Genomic DNA, 18,326 nt, shown 5'->3' on the forward strand with positions numbered 1-18,326 from the left:
AGCCCAGTGGATTCCTCTTCATCCTTTACTGCCTTGTTTTTATGGAGCATATTCTTTAGTAGCTTCCCGACAAAGGTTACTTGGAGGGTGTATTTTTGACTTGTTGCACATCTGCACATGTTTATTCTGCCTTAATTTGACATGTTGGCTGGATATTATAATTTCAAATTGGAAATCATTTTCTTTCTGGATTTATAAGTTATTATATATTCTTTTGAGTGTTGCTCTTGAAAGTCCCAATCCATAAATGGTGATTTGTGTTTTCTTTCCAAAAGTTTTTAGGGTCATCCTTTTTATCCGTAGGTATTGAAATTCACAGTGGCGTGTCTTTTCTCACTTGCTGTTCTGGATACTTTATGTGGGTCTTTTTAACCTTGAAACTCACGTCCTTTAGTTTGGGAAAATACTATATCTGTTGATAATAATTTAATAATTTACTCCCCTTGTTTTCCCTTTCTGGAATTTGTATTAGTAGGAAGTTTGATAAATTGTCTAATATCCTGTTTTCCTCATCTATTCTTCTATCTCTTAATATTTTGTCCTGTCTTCTGGGAGATATTCTCTACCCTTCAACCCTTTTGAATTTTGAATTTTTATTAAAAATTTTAATTCTAAGAGTTCTTTCTTGTTCTCTGAATATTATTCTCCCCCCAGCATCCTGGTCTGATTTCTTCTCTTATCTTTGAGGATATTTCATGATTTTTACTTGTCTTCTGTTCCTTTCATTTCTGTTTCCAAAATTCATTTCTACTTCCTTCTAGTTCCTTTTCTTCCTTTGTTGTGATATTTGTCATTCATGTAAAAGAAGTTTACCAAATAGTTAATGATCCTTGAATTTCTGTTCATACTTCAGAATAAGGCATTAAGCAACTGATTAGAATCTCTTATGTTTATGGACAGGAGGCCTCATTATGGAAAACTTTCTAAACTGGTGGGACCCTGAATGTTCATAACTTGTCTTATGAGCTTGTCAGAATCTCCAGAAAAGATTCTTCCAATCTCTTCATGAGAGAGGTGGAAACTATAGTTAAATGGAAATGATAAAAGCATGAACAACTCTTATCAGCAGACTAGACATGCAGAAGAATACATCAGTGAACTTGAGAGTGAGTCAGTAGAAATCAAAAAATAAAGAGAAATTCGGGGAATTCCCTGGTGGTCCGGTGGTTAGGGCCCGTGCTTCCACTGCAGAGGGCACGGGTTTGATCCCTGGCTGGGGAACTAAGATCCCACATGCCACATGTTGTGGCCAAAACAAAACAAAACAAAAAAGAGAGTGAAAATTGAAAAACAAAAAGAAAAGCACAATCAGGAGCTTTGGTACAATAACAAATGGTTTACCATACTTGTAATTGATGTCCCAGGAGAAGAGAGAGAATGTGGGTCAGAAGTAATATCTTAGAAAATTAGCAAAAGATAGCAAGCATAGGTCCTAGAAGCTCAGGAAACACTAAGTAGGATGCATACAAAGAAAACACACCTATAGGCACATTATAGTCAAATTGCTGAAACAAACATAAGGAAAAAATCTTTAAGGAAGCAGGAAAATATACATAAAGAGGAACAAAGATGAGAATGATAGGGACTTCCCTGGTGGAGCAGTGGTTAAGAATCCTCCTGCCGGGCCTCCCTGGTGGCGCAGTGGTTAAGAGTCCGCCTGCCGATGCAGGGGATACGGGTTCGTGCCCCGGTCTGGGAGGATCCCATATGCCGCGGAGCGGCTGGGCCCGTGAGCCATGGCCGCTGGGCCTGCGCATCCGGAGCCTGTGCTCCGCAACGGGAGAGGCCACAACAGTGAGAGGCCCACATACCGCAAAAAGAAAAAAAAAAAAAAAAGAATCCTCCTGCCAATGCAGGCGACATGGGTTCGAGCCCTGGTCCCGGAAGATCCCACATGCTGTGGAGCAACTAAGCCTGTGCACCACAACGACTGAGCCTGTGCTCTAGAGCCCGTGAGCCACAACTACTGAAGCCCACGCACCTAGAGCCCGTGCTCCGCAACGAGAAGCCACCGCAATGAGAAGCCCGCTCATGGCAACAAAGAGTAGCCCCCGCTCGCCGCAACTAGAGAAAGCCCGCGTGCAGCAATGAAGACCCAACGCAGCCAAAAAACTGAATGAATGAATAAATAAATTTGTTTTAAAAATCATTCATTCTAAGGTGAACATAGTAACAATTTATTGTAGAGGTACAATGGAATCATAAAAGTACTCAATTCAACCAGAGGCAATAAAAGGAGAAAAAAGTAACAAAAATCACATGGAACAACTCAGAAAGAAATAATAAGATGGTAGATTTAAACCCAAACATAGTGATTATTAAATTAAATGTAAGTGGACTAAACTCTTCAATTAAAGACAGAGGGACTTCCCTGGTGGCACAGTGGTTGACATTCCACCTGCCAATGCAGGGGACACGGGTTCGTGCCCCAGTCCGGGAAGATCCCACATGCCACGGAGCGGCTGGGCCTGTGAGCCATGGCTGCTGAGCCTGCGCATCCGGAGCCTGTGCTCTGTAACGGGAGAGGCCACAACAGTGAGGGGCCCATGTACCGCAAAAAAAAAAAAAAAAAAAAAAGAATGTCAGAGTGGCTTTCTTTAAAAAGGCAAGACTCAAATTATATAATGTCTTAAAGAAACCCACTGTAAAGATATAGATAGGTTCAAAGTAAAAGAATAGGAAAAGATATACCATTCCAACACTAATCAAAGGAAAGCTGAAGTAATTAAATTAATACACAAAGCAAAAGCAATTGAAAGGAGAAATAAAATCAAAATTAACAGTTTGATATTTGTGCATTCTCTTCAAGTACACATGGAACTGATATGGGCTATCTTCTGAACCACAAAACAAATCTCAATTTGAAAAGATTAAAATACAAACTGTTCTCTACCCTGAGTAGAATTGATCTAGAAGTAAATAACAAAGATATCTAGAAAATCCCAAAGCATTTGGAAATTAATACCTTTCTAAATATCCTTTGGGTCAAAGAAGTAATCACAAGGGATATTAGAAAACACTTTGAACTGAGTGAAAATTAAAGCAAAACATATCAAAATTTGTGCTTAAAAAAAAAAGCAGTGCCTAGTAGGAAATTTGTTGTAACGTTGAACGCTTATATTCGAAAAGTATAAACTGAAGTAAGTGACCTGAGCCTCTACCTTAAACTAAGGGAAAAAGAATAAAGGAAACCCAAAGTAAGCAGAAGAAGGAAATAAACTTTAAAAAACCCCAGTAAAATAGAAACAAAAATAATAAAGCAAGTGAAATCCATTGTTATTTCTTTGAAAAGATTAATAAAATCTAGTCAAACTTAGAAAGACAAATTACAAATGTCAGAAATGAAAGAATAGACATAACTAAAGATCCTACAGATAAGAAATTTTTATTAACTTTATTACAATAAATTCTACAATTTAATAAAATGGAGAAATATTTTGAAATACACAAACTGCTGAAGCTCACATAAGAAGAAACATATAACCTGAATATCTAAATCTATGAGACAGATTTAAGTCATCGTTAAAAATCTTTCCTCAGGGCTTCCCTGGTGGCACAGTGGTTAAGAACCCGCCTGCCATTGCAAGGGACATGGGTTCAACCCCTGGTCTGGGAAGATCCCACATGCTGCAGAGCAACTAAGCCCGTGCACCACAACTACTGAGCCTGTGCTCTAGAGCCGGCGAGCCACAACTACTGAAGCCCGTGTGCCTATGGTCCGTGCTCCACAACAAGAGAAGCCACCACAATGGGAGCCTGCGCACCGCAACGAAGAGTAGCCCCCACTCACAACTAGAGAAAGCCCGCGTGCAGCAACGAAGAGCCACACAGCCAAAAATAAATAAATAAATAAATAAGGGAATAAGACACAAACACAAAGGGAACAGGAGAGACATGAGGAGTGAGAAGTAACACAGCATGGATATGCAGGGGGCCCTGAGTCTTCAAAAAAAAAAAAAAAAATTCCTCATAGACAGCTCCAGGCCCAGGTGCCTTCACTTTATGGATTCTACCAAGTATTTAAGGAATTAATGTTACCAGTTCTATACAAATTCTTTCAGAAAATAGCAGAGAGGGAGCACCTCCCACCTCAAAGGGAGACCTAAAAGAATTTACCAAAAAAAAAAAAAAAGAAAAAAAAGGAATTTACCAAAAATGCTACCAAAAAGACCCAAAACGAAACAAAAACAAAGCTAAAAACTTGTAGTGAGGTGTAGGGAGTTTATCAAGGTGACAGGATAGTCAGTATATTAAAATCTATTGTTTCTCTGTCCTAGCAATGAACAAATGGAAATTAAAATGAAAATAGACCTCATCTCAGGTGATTAAAAACAAAACAGTGAGAATTTTGTAACTAGGTTGCCTGGGTATGAATCAGAGCCCTATCATTTACTAGATATGTACTCTTCAATAAAGTTTAAATTTTTTCTATGCCTGAATTTCATCATTTTGAAAACAGGTAGTATGTAATTGCATCTGCGTCTGTAGGGTTGGCAAGAAAATGCACGGAAAGTCTCAGGTCAGTAGCCTGCTCAGGTCAGAGTGGGTTGTCCTCCTCTGCCCCAGCCCCCCTCATTTCTTAAATGCATCCTCAGGAGCTAGGAGAAGCAGAAGTAAGTGTCCCCATTTCACAGACGGGGAAGTGCCTTGCCCAAGGATACAGCTGAACTCAGCATTCACCCTTTGGTCAGCAACATACATGGTGGAAAAGAGGGCTGTAGCAGACAGTTTCAGAAGTGGAAGGGAACGTGGACACAGCTCCCACAGGACTGTTTCTGCCACAGACATGGACATCCCGCTGCCTGATGAAGTTCTACGCTGTGGTGGCCGCGTCACCCACATCCTGGGAAAACCACAAGATTGCAGAGAGGATCGAACAGCGAATCTTGAACTCCAACCCTGTCATGGAAGCTTTCGGTGAGCTTGGTGTCCTCGGCACTGTACCTCAGTCCCATTTCCTCTGGGATTTGCCACCTTCCGGGGAAAGGAGCAGTGTTCTCTTTAGGAGAGGGGTGGAGGATAGTTTATCATTCACCGCCATGGATCCCCAGCTTCCTCCCAGGTACCCTTAGCCTCCTTCCGGTAGAGGTGATGTCACTCTGTCGTCCCCTCCCTCTAGCCTAAGCAGGTGTAGCAGTGGTGCTGGAGAGGACCTTCCGGCTCAGCCAGTCCAAACCCCCTCCTTCCAAACAGCTTCCTGAGCTTGTCTGAGGATGCGCAACAATTAGTGTCCACGTTGGCCCTCTAGATGTTGTGCCTTCCCGTCTGCCTCAATAGTAACAGCTTGTGTTTGATCCTTCTCCTTCAAAGAAAATAGTCCCCGACTGCCTAGATTGGCTCTTTCCACTTCATTGCCAGGAGGTTCTAACTCAGCTGGATCGCATTTGGTAAAGCCCGAGTGCCCAGTCCATAGTCCTGTCCCTTGTGACATGGAAACCAACAAAGGGGCCTTTAGGTGACTTGAGGATAGAGACCTGGCCCCAGCAGACCTGAGGCCACCTTAGCCCCTGGGGACTCTGTAAACATAAGGTGTGATCTGTAGGGAACGCGTGCACACTGAGGAATAAGAACAGTAGCCGCTTTGGGAAGTTCATCCAGCTCCAGCTGAACAGGTAACCTCTGCTGCCCGTCTCTGTGCCAGTCTGGCTGCTGGGGGCGGGGGAGTGTGAAAGTGGCTGGGGCAGTGCCCAGCCTGGGCCACCCCTGTGGGCAGAACTCAGCTCCTCCTGGCATGTTTTTATGTGTGATAAGTGAACCTGAGGGTGACCTTTGAACCTGGAGAACTCTAACTACTCCCGCCTGAGGGACCCTGGGGCAATATGCTTGTGCAGCCCATGTGTTCTGACGTCTACCCTTGCTCGGAGACTTCTAGCTAAACTGCCACCTCTTGGCCACACCTCTGAGCTTGAAGCTGGGGCTCTGTTCCTGCTTCGGGATGGGGCAAAATAAAGTACAGAGGCCTTGGTCCTGCCCCTGAGCTGGTTGGAGGGCAATGTCCCAGACCCCCAACCAAGGACTTGCTGAGTGGTCCCTAGTCCTCACAACCCCCATTGCCTAAGTGGAAGAGTTGGGGGAGGTTACAGTCTGGCACACAGTAAGTGCCCAATAAATGTCCATGGAATGAACAGGCAACTAATGGGCTCCAGCCTGCTTGTACCCAGGGCCCAGCAGATGACTGGAGCTGCAGTTCAGACCTACTTGCTAGAGAAGACTCGAGTGGCCTGCCAGGCCTCCAGCGAGAGGAACTTCCACATCTTCTATCAGGTCTGTACCAGGTGGCGCCCACAGCTGCCCAGATGCAGGGTAGAGATGGGTCTGTGCCCCTAAACCTTCCCCTCCCTGCCTTGCTTCATGCCTGCCTGTTCACCTGGTTTCAGCAACGCCACCACTTACTGCTGCAAACTTCATGTAACACTTCTGCCACACACTGGATCTCGGCTCCCAGGCTGGTTTTGGCATGGGAACGCGCTTGCGTTCTCTGTCAGGTCAGAAGGTCCTTGAGGCTGGGACTGTCCCCGCAATGGAAACTCTCACACTCAGACAGAGGGTTGTCCTCGAACGGCAACTGGGAACAGGGACTTCCCTAGACTGTGCCTCCTCCATCAGACTGGGGGACCCCCAAGGCATGGATACTACGTCTCCCTGCCCTCAGATTGGGACGGGGGCTCCCCAGGTGGAGTTTTGCTTTCTTCATCATACTGCAGACCCCCTCAGTGAGTTTCTTTGCATCGGCTGGAGACGCCCAGAACTGTTTGCTGCTGCTTTTGCCCTGGGCTCTCTACGGGAACCCCTCAGTCTTGTGACGTTGTTGCCGTTTCTCACTGCTCTCATCCCAGCCCCAGGCTTAACGCAGGCCTAGGCTTCCCCAGGACCCCCGGCTCAGCCCCCGTCCCCATCCCCACAGATCTGCAAAGGAGCCCGTGCGGACGAGAGGCTTCAGTGGCACCTCCCTGAGGGAGCCGGCTTCTCCTGGCTGCCCCACCCAGAGAGGACCTTGGAAGGTAGGGGGAGCCTCACCCAACACCCTGGGCCGGCCCGGCAGCACCCACCCATCCCGACAGGGCCCGCCTCCCTCACCCCTCGCTGCCCCTGCTGACCTCTGGTCCTGACACTGGGCTGTGACTTGGATTCCTTTTCAGAGGATTGTTTCGAGGTGACCAGGGAGGCCATGCTTCATTTGGGCATCGATGCCCCCACCCAGAACAACATCTTTCAGGTCAGAGGAAAAGCCACACCACTGACATGGGGCAGCGGTGATGGGCAGACCCTTGCATAGGGCCCTTCTCTCAACGTGTGAGACTCTCTTCCTGAGAATCTAGGACGTTAGGCCCCACTGCACAATCTCCAAGGAGTTGCCCGCCTCTCGGTGAGGCTGAGCCTGGAGACTGGGGGTCAGAGTGGACGGGGGCAGAGAGGACAGTGGCAGGGCACTTAGTTCTATAGAACAGGCCAGCACAGTGACCCACGGAGGTCAAAGGGCAAAGTGCCTGGGTCAGTTGTTGCTCCATTCATCAGAATAGAGAAACGATGCTGCCATGTGGTTGTCTAGTGTGTTAAAAGTTTTCAAATCATGTTCACGCCTCTTAGCTCACTTGGTTTTTTTCAACAGACCCATGGGTGTGGAGACTATTCCCATTTTAGGCTTGAGAAAACTAGAGACCTGCCCACGGCCAGACAGCACCGAGTGGTGCAGATAGAGTTTGTGCCGGACGTAGTGATTGCGACTTCCCACCCTCTTCCTCTTCCTCCTGGGACAGTGCTCACCCAGAGGAACTGGGCCCTGCTCATCCCCACGGGTGGTCTCCCTTCTCCCTTCTATCTCCTCACTCCTGCGGAGCGGCGAGAGGGGATCTGTAGGATTGGCTGGCAGCAGAGACAGGGATGCCGCTGCAGGGAGTTGGCAGTGCAGTGGAAAGAGACCTCCACGTCCAGAAGGGGGCTGCTCAGGCTGTAGGGGGAGATCACAGCCAGTATGGGCACCGCCAGCCAAGAGCTTGGCCAGAGGGACAGCACATAGGACAAGTGGACAACACTAGGAGTCTGGACAGCAGTGCTGACCTGTCCCAGCCACACTGCCCATCAGCCCAGGAGTCTTCTCCTGAGGTGGGTTGTGGCCTGAAAGCCAGTAGCATGTGGGCACACCCTTTCTGGGACCAGACAGGGATGGTAGGAGAGGCCCTGCTCTACCGATACCAGGTCCAAAGGTTTCCAAGTCGCTGGACCCAGGGGTCCCCTTTCTACAGCCCCTGGGGGCTCATCCATGTGGGTCATTGAGTGCGAAAGCAAGGGAGCACCCACTGGATAGAGACCAAGATCAGAGATCCTGCCCTAGGCTGGGCTGTCAGGAGCCCAACAGTGCTAAGAAAGAGCCAGAAGGAGCCAGAGCCAAGCCCCCACCAGCCACACAGAGGTAGGGCCAGTCCATGAGGCATAGGAGCGGCCTTCCCACACAGTCTGCTCCTGGAGTCGGGGGGCAGGGGGACAGACTGGGGGTGACGGGGCGGCCCCAGTGGCTGCCCCGGGAGGGGTCTGAGGTTGGATTGCCTGGGTTCTCATCCTGCCTTTCTCCTTTACCAAGTGTGTGGCCTCGGGCTTGTGATTTAACCTCTCCCCGTCTCACCTCTATCATGGGCACCGCCATAGCACATGCCTCATTGGTTGTTGAAAAGATTACAGGAAGTGATGCATGTAACTTGTGTAGAACTGGGCCTGGCCTAGTCATGGAGTAAGTGGGCAGTAATTGAGAGCTGTTGTTATTCTGTTATCATAATTATCATATTCAGCAGGAGAGAGACCCTTCCCAGGCTGGGCTCCAGCCCTTGAGAAGGGGCCCACTTCGTGTCCTCTCCTGCCCCCCCAGGCCCTAGCGGGACTGCTGCACCTTGGCAACACCCGGTTTGCTGACTCCGGGAACGAAGCCCAGCCCTGCCCACTGATGGACGATGCTAAGTGTGAGTGCAAGGATGGGGGGCCTGCACCTCAGGCTTTGGTCAGACGCCCAGGGAGCAAGGCAGGCCCTGCCGGAAACGAGGCAACATTTGGTGGCATCGGGTGGGAGGGAGGCCAGAAGGTGAAATTTGGAATCAGTGCCCTTGAAGCCATAAGCTCTAAGGCTCTGCCCTGGAGAAGTTACTCCTGACCCCACCTCTGCTGCAGCAGGTAGCATCACCCGCATCTTACAGATGAGAAGACGAGAGTCGGAGGGTTTACAGAGTGGTTTATCCCACTCGTGGCCGTGTGCACTGGCACACAGAAGCCCTGGGTTCAAGTCCTTCCTCTGCCTTGGCCACGCCTCCTCACCCACCTGCACCTGGGTTCACTCTGCCCCACTGGGTGGGTCGTGGTTCCACTGTGATGACTTCACGGGGCCTTGTGCAGAGGGATGTTTGGATGGAGGGTGTTTGTGCCTCCCAGGCTCTGTCAGGACATCGGCCTCACTGCTGCGGCTCCCAGAAGACCTTCTGCTGGAGACACTGCGGATTCGAACCATCAGGGCAGGCAGGCGGCAGCAGGTGTTCCGGAAGCCCTGCTCCCGGGCCGAGTGTGACACCCGCAGAGACTGTCTGGCCAAACTGGTGTATGCACGGTGAGCGCTCTGGGCCCTGCCCTCCTCCCAGGCCCCCCATCTGGAGTTGGAACAGACCCATTAGGCAGTACGGCTGGGCCCGGGTTGAGGGCTGCCAGATAAAGCAGACGGGTTCCCTGCCCTGCTCCCCAGACCCTGGGGGGCAGGAGGGAGTGGCTCCTGGGCTTTCCCCGAGCAAGGCCCTTGGCTTGATTCCGGACTACTCTGCCTGGAGAAGTTGCCACCTGGCCTAGATTCAGCATGTTATTAAAGTACAGGAGCCTGCCTTGACCTTGGCGATAGGTGAGGAAGGCCTGCCTGCCTCTGCTGGCAAGGCCGGCCCCAGAGGTGATGTGGGTCCCTCCCAGGTCCAGGTGCAGACCCATGGGTGAATAGGCTCCTCTGTCTGTGTGTGCCCTTGTACTCCTGGCAGTCACCTGGGGAATGTGATAGATGGTGGTAGAGCCAGAAGCTGTGCCCACAGCCTTGAGCAACACTGTGCAGCTAGTGGAGCCCAGAACAGGGGGAAGGCGGGGGTCCTGTCCTTTTCCTGTTGGCTCTGTGGGCATCTCTACCCTTTGGCCGTGTGGTTAAGGAGTGGTTTGTTACTCTGGGTTCTGAGACCCTTTGGGGCGCCATTGAGGGTGTCTGGGGGCCCAGGATCCTCTGAAATTATGGGACAGAACACGTATGTGTGTGTGTGTGTGCACGTGCATGTGCGTGTGCACGTGCTTATAGGAACTTGGTTACCTGTGGAGAGGGTCCCCTGGTTTCACGAACTTCTCAAGAGCTAAGAGCCTGAGAAGCTCTGCTAAGGGAATAAGATCCTCTGAGTGAAAATGGCCCAGGGCAGCCAGGCCCAGACTGAACCCAGGTCAGCAAGGTACTCTGTTCTCACTCCCTAGAAGCGAATTTCAGGTCCGAATATGAGGCCAAAGAGTTGTAAAGCTTTTGTGTCATACCATTGCAAACTGAGCAGGTGAAGTGTGATGATCACAGACACAGTGAGTCTCTAATCATGGATCACTTTACACACAGCAAACAGGTCGCTGTATCACTAGGTCACTCATTTTTAGTACCTCAAATGGGTATTTGAAGCCCTTGTTGCAAAAATAGGAATCATTTACTGAATTGAAAAACAGTTGCAGAGCGATTACTTAAACGAATGGTAAGGAAGAAACCCTTACATAGTATCATACGTGTCACCACGTTATACAGCAACCATCCCGTCATCTCAGGGGCGACAGTTCCAGAGTGCAGGATGCCATTGTCCACCTCGGGTGACTCGGGGCCCCCTCGTGCAGGACGGAGTAGGGGGATGTGGTGGGGCCTTGAGCTCTGGCCTCCGCAGGCCGAGGTTTGCAGGGGGAGTCCAGTGAACTCAGTTCTTCACAGTCCCACCCAGAGCTGCCTGTCAGCCCCTTCTCATCAAGATGCAGCTGGGTGTCGGGCCAGGGGAATGAGGCAGACCCACTCCCTGTCTAGCCCCAGAGGCTATACTGGACCTCAGTGGTATCACAGGTTCAGTTCCAGGCCACCACAATGAAGTGAGTCACACGAATTTCTTGGTTTCGTGGTGCATAGCAATGTTATATTTACACCATACTGTAGACTGTTAAGTGTGCAATAGCTTTATGTCCAAAAGAACAATGTGCATAACTTAATTTAAAAATAATGCTGTTGGGAAGATGGCGCTGATAGACTTGCTCGACGCAGGGTTGCCACAGACCTTCAATTTGTAAAACACTCAATAGAGCAAAGCACAATAAAAAGGGATGTGCCTGCAGTTGGTCCTGTGCTCAGTCTTGCTCGCGGACAGGCCAGGTCTTCGTGTGCCCGGGAACGTGCGTGACCACAGCCTGCATGTGTAGTAGGTCACGACAGGATGGGCAGGACACGAGAGGAGAGTGTTTAGCCCTTGACCTGTGAGGCTCAGAAGACAGGCCCTGCAAGGTGTGGCCCCCCAGGCTGGAGGGACAGTCCTGCCGTCCCTCAGGCGCAGCCTGACGCCTCTCACCAGAGCCCACTCCCCCTGCCCCGCCCCAACAGGCTGTTTGACTGGCTGGTATCGGTGATCAACAGCAGCATCTGTGCGGACCCCGGCTCCTGGACCACTTTCATAGGTAGCAGGGGCTCACCCTCCTTCAGAAAAAGGACAGGAGGGCCCGGCGCAGAGAGCAGAGCCCTGGATCCACTGCGGGACTCCGGGCAGCTCCTTTCCCTCTGCACCCGTCTCCTCACCCTCCACCAGTGTGTGGGCGAGGTCTCTGCCCTCCGGTGCCCGCATCTGACCGTCCCTAGCTCTCCAGGCAGGCTCAGCTGGCGGCCGTGCCACGAGGGCCCCTCCTCTCCCCGGAGACCCAGCTCCGGTCTCAGGAGAGTAGTGGGCGACGGTGAAGGAGCTAGATTATGGGGGACACGGTAACATCATGGGAAGCTGCTAGGGGAGGAAGTAAAGCTCAGAAGCGTCGGTGAAGTTTGCTCACAGGATGGTGGAATTCTAGGCACCGACTGAGCCCGTGAGACTCAGGCCGTCCAGACCGGGCTGGACACACGGTGTTCCCCGGGACCTGGTCCCCTGACGCCTCATTCGGCCGCTTCCTGCTCTGAGCTCTGAGGGGACAGGAGGCTGCCCTGGGAGCCACGCTGGGTGGGAGGTGCTGTGCTCGCCGCTGGGTACCGTGCTCGGGCTGCCGAGCCTGAGGCTTCACCCCGGGCTCCTGCCGTCCCGCGGGCCCCGCCGCCTCCTGCACTGGCCCCACGGGGTCTCCCCTTCCTGCCAGGCCTGCTGGACGTGTACGGGTTCGAGTCGTTCCCCACCAACAGTCTGGAACAGCTGTGCATCAACTACGCCAACGAGAAGCTGCAGCAGCACTTCGTGGCTCACCACCTCAGGGCCCAGCAGGTGAGCGGCAGGGTGGTCCTGCGTCCTCTCTGTCCCTGGCCCCCAGCCCCAGCCCTGGACCTGACCAGGCGTCTTCGGTTCCTTCTTTCACACCGCTCTGGAACGCGCTGTGGTGCCGAGGCCAGCCGTGGGGTGGCCAGCTGGACCTCAGACCGCAGTGCCTTCTGCCACTCCCCCCCTCTGCCCCCAGGAGGAGTACACAGCTGAGGGCCTGGAGTGGTCGGCTGTCAACTACCAGGACAACCAGCCCTGCTTGGATCTCATCGAGGGGAGCCCCGTCAGCATCTGCTCCCTCCTAAACGAGGTGGGGGGTCAGCTAGTGTGCGGAACACCCGAGTGGGGCTTTGGGCTTCTCTGGGACCTTGAAGACCATCCTGTGCCCTCTGTGTGCCTCTTTCTCTCCATCTGCATAATGGGTTTGCTAGCCCTATCACCCCTCCTTTTCAGGGTCACTGTGATGCTCCCATGGGTCCACGGGGTGGGGACTGTGAGGGTTGTGAGCCCCTCTCACTGTGTGGCTGACCACCTGTCCCATCCCGGCCCACACAGGAATGCCGCCTGAATCGGCCAAGCAGTGCGGCCCAGCTGCAGACACGCATTGAGAGTGCCCTGGCGGGCAGCCCCTGCCTGGGCCACAACAGGCTCAGCCGGGAGCCCAGCTTCATTGTGGTGCACTACGCGGGGTCCGTGCGGTACCACACCGCAGGCCTGGTAGAGAAGAACAAGGTGCGGGCTGGGCTGTGGCCTGTGGGCCCCTACGTGAAATGAGATGCTGAGTCATCGCTGCATGTGTGTGGAAGCTTCTATCGTGCGCGTGTCCTCCCCTCCTGAACGTCCTCCCAGATCCAGGGTCGCCTCTGGGGCCCTCCTGTCTGAGGTCTCTGCTCATCAGGCACAACCTGCCCAGAAATGACTGCATTTCCTGGCTTCTAGGCACCCAGTAGACCAGCTCTGAGTCTCTTGGGCTCAGGCCCTGCCCTTCTGGGGCCTGGGTGAGCAGGGCTGGCAGCCCGTGGGCAGCACCACGCCTGTTCTCACCCTTGTCCTTTCCCCCATAGGACCCCATCCCCCCTGAGCTGACCAGGCTCCTGCAGCAATCCCAGGACCCCCTGCTCAAGGTGCTGTTTCCTGCTGACCCTGAAGAGAAGTCCCAGGAGGAGCCCTCTGGCCAGAGCAGGGCCCCTGTGTTGACCGTGGTGTCCAAGTTCAAGGTGGGTCCGGTGGTGCTGATGCGACGTGCTTGGTTTGCTCATCAATCTCCAGTGCTTACCAAGCACCTCCCAGGATCAGTGCTGTGTGCTGGGAGCTCTGAGGAGTCAGGTAGCCGTGGTCCTGGTCCACGGAAGACAGAAACCGGAAACTGACAGAGGGACTGTGTGTGTAGTTGACGTGACAGGAAGCCTAGGGGCCCATGGGTGGCAGTGCGGCCTTTCGCCCACTGCTGATGGGGTGATCATGGAAGAGCAGTAGTTACCTGAACCTCTGTGACTGGCCCACTGCCAGTTCCCTAGCTTCCTGCTCAAACTCTGTCCCCGGCCAGAGCAGACTTGTCCCCTCCTGCCGTCTCTCCGCCCTTGCACGTACCCCTTGGCTCCACCCTCACTCCCGCCCTCCACGCCCCTTCTCTTAGTTTATTCCTCGTCCTCCTTCCAACCGCAGCCTTCTCATCACCTCCCACAGGAGGCAACCAGGGGAGCCCAGGTTTGGTTAGCCCTTTCCTGCCCAGCCTCAGACACACCACCGAGAGAGCCCATCCCACGTCTGCAAGGCCTGTCAGGCCCTGAGCTGTGAGGTGACGGCAGACGGCCATGTCGTAGCCCCGGCAAGGCTGCCAGCACACAGGACGGGCTTAGTCGCCTGAACAAACGGCAGGGGGTTCTGAGATACTTCTCTTCTGGAAAGGTTGCTCTGGTGGGGGGCGGCTGAGACCAGATGCAGGGAGACCAACTCGGTGGGGAGGGCCACAGGTCAAGAAGGGTCCCTGGAGGCGGAGGTGAGGAGTGGAATATGCTTTGGGCACAGTGAGAGCCGCCAGGAGTCATTCAGGGCATGTGAGGATCCAGGTCTCGGAGCTGGGAGGGCTGCTTGGAGGTGTCACTAACCAGGGCCCAGCCGGTGCCCCCACAGCAGCCTGACCCATGGTCTCTCCCCTCTGCAGGCCTCCCTGGAGCAGCTTCTGCAGGTCCTGCATAGCACCACACCCCACTACATTCGCTGCATCAAGCCCAACAGCCAGGGCCGGGCGCAGATGTTCTACCAGGAGGAGGTAATTCACACTGGGCCAGAGCTGCTTTGTGGAGGGTCCCATTCAGCCAAGACCCTGGAGGGGTAAGGGGCAGGACGTCTGCTCCAAATGGAGTGACATTAGGGAGGGCTTATCTCCCCAGCTGTGGCAGGACAGTCATGTACAGTTGTGTGGTCTGTGTACTGCACGGTGGCCCAACCACAGGAGGCAAGTAGGGGCTACGCTGCATCTTGCTCTCTGCTCACCAAGCCATGTGCCCTGACAAGAGACTGAGGCTGCCCAGAGGAATGGGTGTCTTTTGTGATTAGCTGAGTCTGTGTCACCTTACAGACCAGACACAGTGCACTGTTTCTGATGGAAGGATAGTTTCTAAAATTTGCACAAAAGCACTCTGTGGCCAGCAGCTACCCTTTGCCCTTTGGAGGGATGTGGTAGAGATATGAGAGCTGGACGATGCTGGAGAGTGTCCCACAGTCGACTGGCAGGTAGGACCTTAGGGTTCACAGTCAGGACCCTGCTCCGTGGTAAAGACCTTGGTTCGGTCCCGGAAGCATCTTCACAGTATAACCTCCCCTGCCTCTTAGCTGTGACTCACTCTGTTGACTGCAGAATATAAAATAAATAAAAAAGAGGAATTGGATTGGGCTGCATTGTGAGGCAAAGACAGGAGCAGTGAGATAGCCAGGATTAGCATTGGCCTCAGTTGTACCAGAAGCCAGGCTTCAGATAAGGGGACCTGGGGCCACCAGGACCCTTTCTAACAGGGAGATTTTCTCAAGGTCCCTTGGTTTCTCACTGCTCCAAAGACTGCCCATCAGGAGAGCCTGCAGATCCACACCAGCAGGGCCAGAGGAAGGGTGGCGTTTGGGGCCTGCTGGCCCCATGCTGCAGCCTGTCTCCCCGCCCCTGCAGGTCCTGAGCCAGCTGGAGGCCTGTGGCCTCGTGGAGACCATCCACATCAGTGCCGCCGGCTTCCCCATCCGGTGAGTGGGCCGGTCCGTCCAGTGCAGGGGGCAGGGCCAATGCCAGGGTGGAGCTCAGGGCGCAGGTCAGACGAGATCCTGACCAGCCCAGAGCAGAATGTGGAGATGAAGAGGAAGAGCCAGGTCCACAGACGTCGGCCTGGAGCTCTAGGGCTGCGCTCACTTTCTGTGGCCTCTTCTGTGGAGGCACCGTGTCTGGTGTGTATCAGTGAATGAGAAAGGTGAGTCTTGCCCTCTTGGGGTGTACATCGCTGTGGAAAGGAACAAAAAGTGCCGTTCGGGGCTTCCCTGGTGGTGCAGTGGTTGCAAGTCCGCCTGCCAATGCAGGGGACACGGGTTCGTGCCCCGGTCCGGGAAGATCCCACATGCCGCGGAGAGGCTGGGCCCGTGAGCCACGGCCGCTGAGCCTGCGCGTCCGGAGCCTGTGCTCCTCAACGGGAGAGGCCACAACAGTGAGAGCCCCACGTACCGCAAAAAAAAAAAAAAAAAAGTGGCATTAGGTGGACAAATGGGGAAGGGGTCAGGACTGCTCAGGGAGGGGCCCTCTGAGCAGGCCTAAGGAAGCAAAGCCAAGGGGCCAGCCTGGGAAGACTTGGAGGAGGGGAGAGTATTCGAGACCCAGGGAACAGCAACCCCAAAGCTCCCAGGTTAGGACCTGAGAGATGCTAAAGTGACCGGAGCACACACAGCAGACGCGGGGGAAGCGGGGAGGCTCTAGGCCACGTGAAGACTGCGGGCTTCCTGAGGGCTGTGGGAGCCGCTGGGCGTTGTAAGCAGGGCACGCTGCGCACTCGTTCGTGTTCCCTGGCTGCTGTGTGGAGGCTGCCCTGGGGTCAGGAGAGGGGGGAGATGAGCGGGCGGCTGTTACAGGTAGAACAGGTGTGATGGTGGCCCGGTGAAAATGGAGAGAAGTGGGTAAAAGTGGAGTGTGGCTTGCCATAGAAATGGGACTGTGAACGGATAGACCGTGGCGTACGGGGCAGGGGAGCAGTTGACTTCCAGGCTGCAGAAGCGACTTCCAGGCTTCCATCTGAGGCAAGTGGATGAATCGGGACACAGGATGGTCTGGGGGAGAGGATAGAGGGGCACGTGAGGGCCTCTCCTCGGTGACTTTTAACACCGTGAGCAAGAAGGAGATCACGGGGGGAGACGGAGGTCTGAGGCCATGCCCTGAGGAGCGCTCACAGTTAGAGAGGGTGGATGACGAGAAACCAGCAACAACTTGGAGGGGGTCGGGGTGAAGGAGGAAGCCAGGACCGTGGGCGTCCTGGAGGCTGAGAGCGAGCTCTACAAGGGAGAGGGGTCAGCTGGGCACCTGCTGCCTAGAGGCTGGTCAGAGCACTGACCCCTGGAGTTGGTGGCCACGCTGGTGCAGTTTTGGGGACAGAAGCCAGACTCAGGAGGAGGAAGTACCGCTGTGTAGAGAAGCGCTGCCGTGACGGGGAGCCGAGACCCCGGGAGGCAGTGGAGGGGGCCGTGGCGTCAGAGGGGAGACGTGCTGAGCCCCTGTGCACAGCAGGAGTGACCCAGGTGTCTGGGGAGAGGCTGGCGAGCCCCTTTGGGAGGGGGCGGGCTGCAAATCCCCTCCTAAAAGAGCGAGGCTCTGTCTGGGTAGGACCAAGGCTGCAGGAGCAGGAGGCCCAGCATACAGTGGTCTCCACGGGCTTCCCGCCAGGGCCCAGTAATGCCATCCACTCAGTGGGCACAGTCAGGGCAGCACCTCGCTGGGGCTTGAGCAGATGAAACAGTGACTCCTGGCTCACGTCCAAAGTCACTTCATCTCTCCTTCCGCCTGCTTTGGCTTCCAGGGTCTCTCACCGGAACTTCCTGGAGCGGTACGAGTTACTGAGAAGGCTCTGTCCTGGCGCAGCCCCCAGCCCCCAAGGCCCACCTCCAGATGAAGCGCGCTCAGGTGAGGGCGCCCATTTGCCAGTCACTTGCTCACCCAGTGTCCCGAGCACCTACCTGGGCCATCTCAGGACGGGGGGCTGGGGCTTCAGAGGTGAATAAAACACAGCCCTGCCCTCGTGGCTCTTGGCTCAGTGCAGGAAACAGACTAAAAGAAGACAAACAATGGGGAAAGTGGAGACACAGAGTTAGGAACAGGATGCTGTGGGTGGTGCTAGAGAGGTATGAATCGGGAAGGCTTCCTGGAGGTGGTGTCTGAGGCTAGATGGGATCAGCCAGGTGAGGGCCAGCTCCAGGCTGCTCAGTGTTGCTGGCTCATAAGGGCAGAGAACAGTAGGCGGTGAGGCTGCGGGGGGACAGGCAGGCCCACTCGCAGAAGCTGGACCTTCTCCTCGAGGCAGATGGGAGGCACTTCGGGGGAGGAAGGGAGTGGCGTCAGCCTCATGCTTTCTGGAGGCCACTGTGGGGTGCCCCGTGGTTGGCCAGAGGGGAGAGAAGCTAGAGATGTGGGCACAGCCGGGAAATGTTGGAAAGAAATTGGCCAGACTTGGCAAGCGTGTGATTCGATGTAGAGGGAGGGGAGAGGAGAGAATTAGCCACGTCCGGCCGGTGGGGAAGAGAGGTCGGGGGAGGCTGCCGAGTCCTGCCCGGCCAGTGGAGACATCCGCAAGGTACCGGCCGGCTCCCATCTCAGGAGAAAGGCCTGGTCTGCTGGGGTTG

General features: G+C 53.9%; 1 protein-coding gene across 6 annotated transcripts in view; it reads left to right on the top strand.

Moving 5' to 3' along the window:
* Positions 1-18,326, top strand: part of MYO19 (myosin XIX) — a 36,365-nt gene that overhangs the window by 11,170 nt on the left and 6,869 nt on the right. For 3 of the 6 annotated variants that reach the window (XM_060081901.1, XM_060081907.1, XM_060081903.1), the window contains exons 7-21: positions 4,785-4,917; positions 5,543-5,612; positions 6,147-6,264; positions 6,905-7,001; positions 7,140-7,216; positions 8,861-8,951; positions 9,415-9,586; positions 11,615-11,688; positions 12,349-12,470; positions 12,661-12,774; positions 13,020-13,196; positions 13,529-13,681; positions 14,629-14,736; positions 15,628-15,698; positions 17,507-17,610. In XM_060081901.1, coding sequence (XP_059937884.1) covers positions 4,785-4,917; positions 5,543-5,612; positions 6,147-6,264; positions 6,905-7,001; positions 7,140-7,216; positions 8,861-8,951; positions 9,415-9,586; positions 11,615-11,688; positions 12,349-12,470; positions 12,661-12,774; positions 13,020-13,196; positions 13,529-13,681; positions 14,629-14,736; positions 15,628-15,698; positions 17,507-17,610 — 1,681 coding nt within the window. The remainder of the gene's footprint in view (positions 1-4,784; positions 4,918-5,542; positions 5,613-6,146; positions 6,265-6,904; positions 7,002-7,139; positions 7,217-8,860; positions 8,952-9,414; positions 9,587-11,614; positions 11,689-12,348; positions 12,471-12,660; positions 12,775-13,019; positions 13,197-13,528; positions 13,682-14,628; positions 14,737-15,627; positions 15,699-17,506; positions 17,611-18,326) is intronic. The other 3 variants (XM_060081904.1, XM_060081905.1, XM_060081906.1) reach the window with 2 other exon arrangements.

This window comes from Mesoplodon densirostris, chromosome 18 (assembly GCF_025265405.1).
Source record: "Mesoplodon densirostris isolate mMesDen1 chromosome 18, mMesDen1 primary haplotype, whole genome shotgun sequence".
NCBI classification, from domain to species: domain Eukaryota; kingdom Metazoa; phylum Chordata; class Mammalia; order Artiodactyla; family Ziphiidae; genus Mesoplodon; species Mesoplodon densirostris.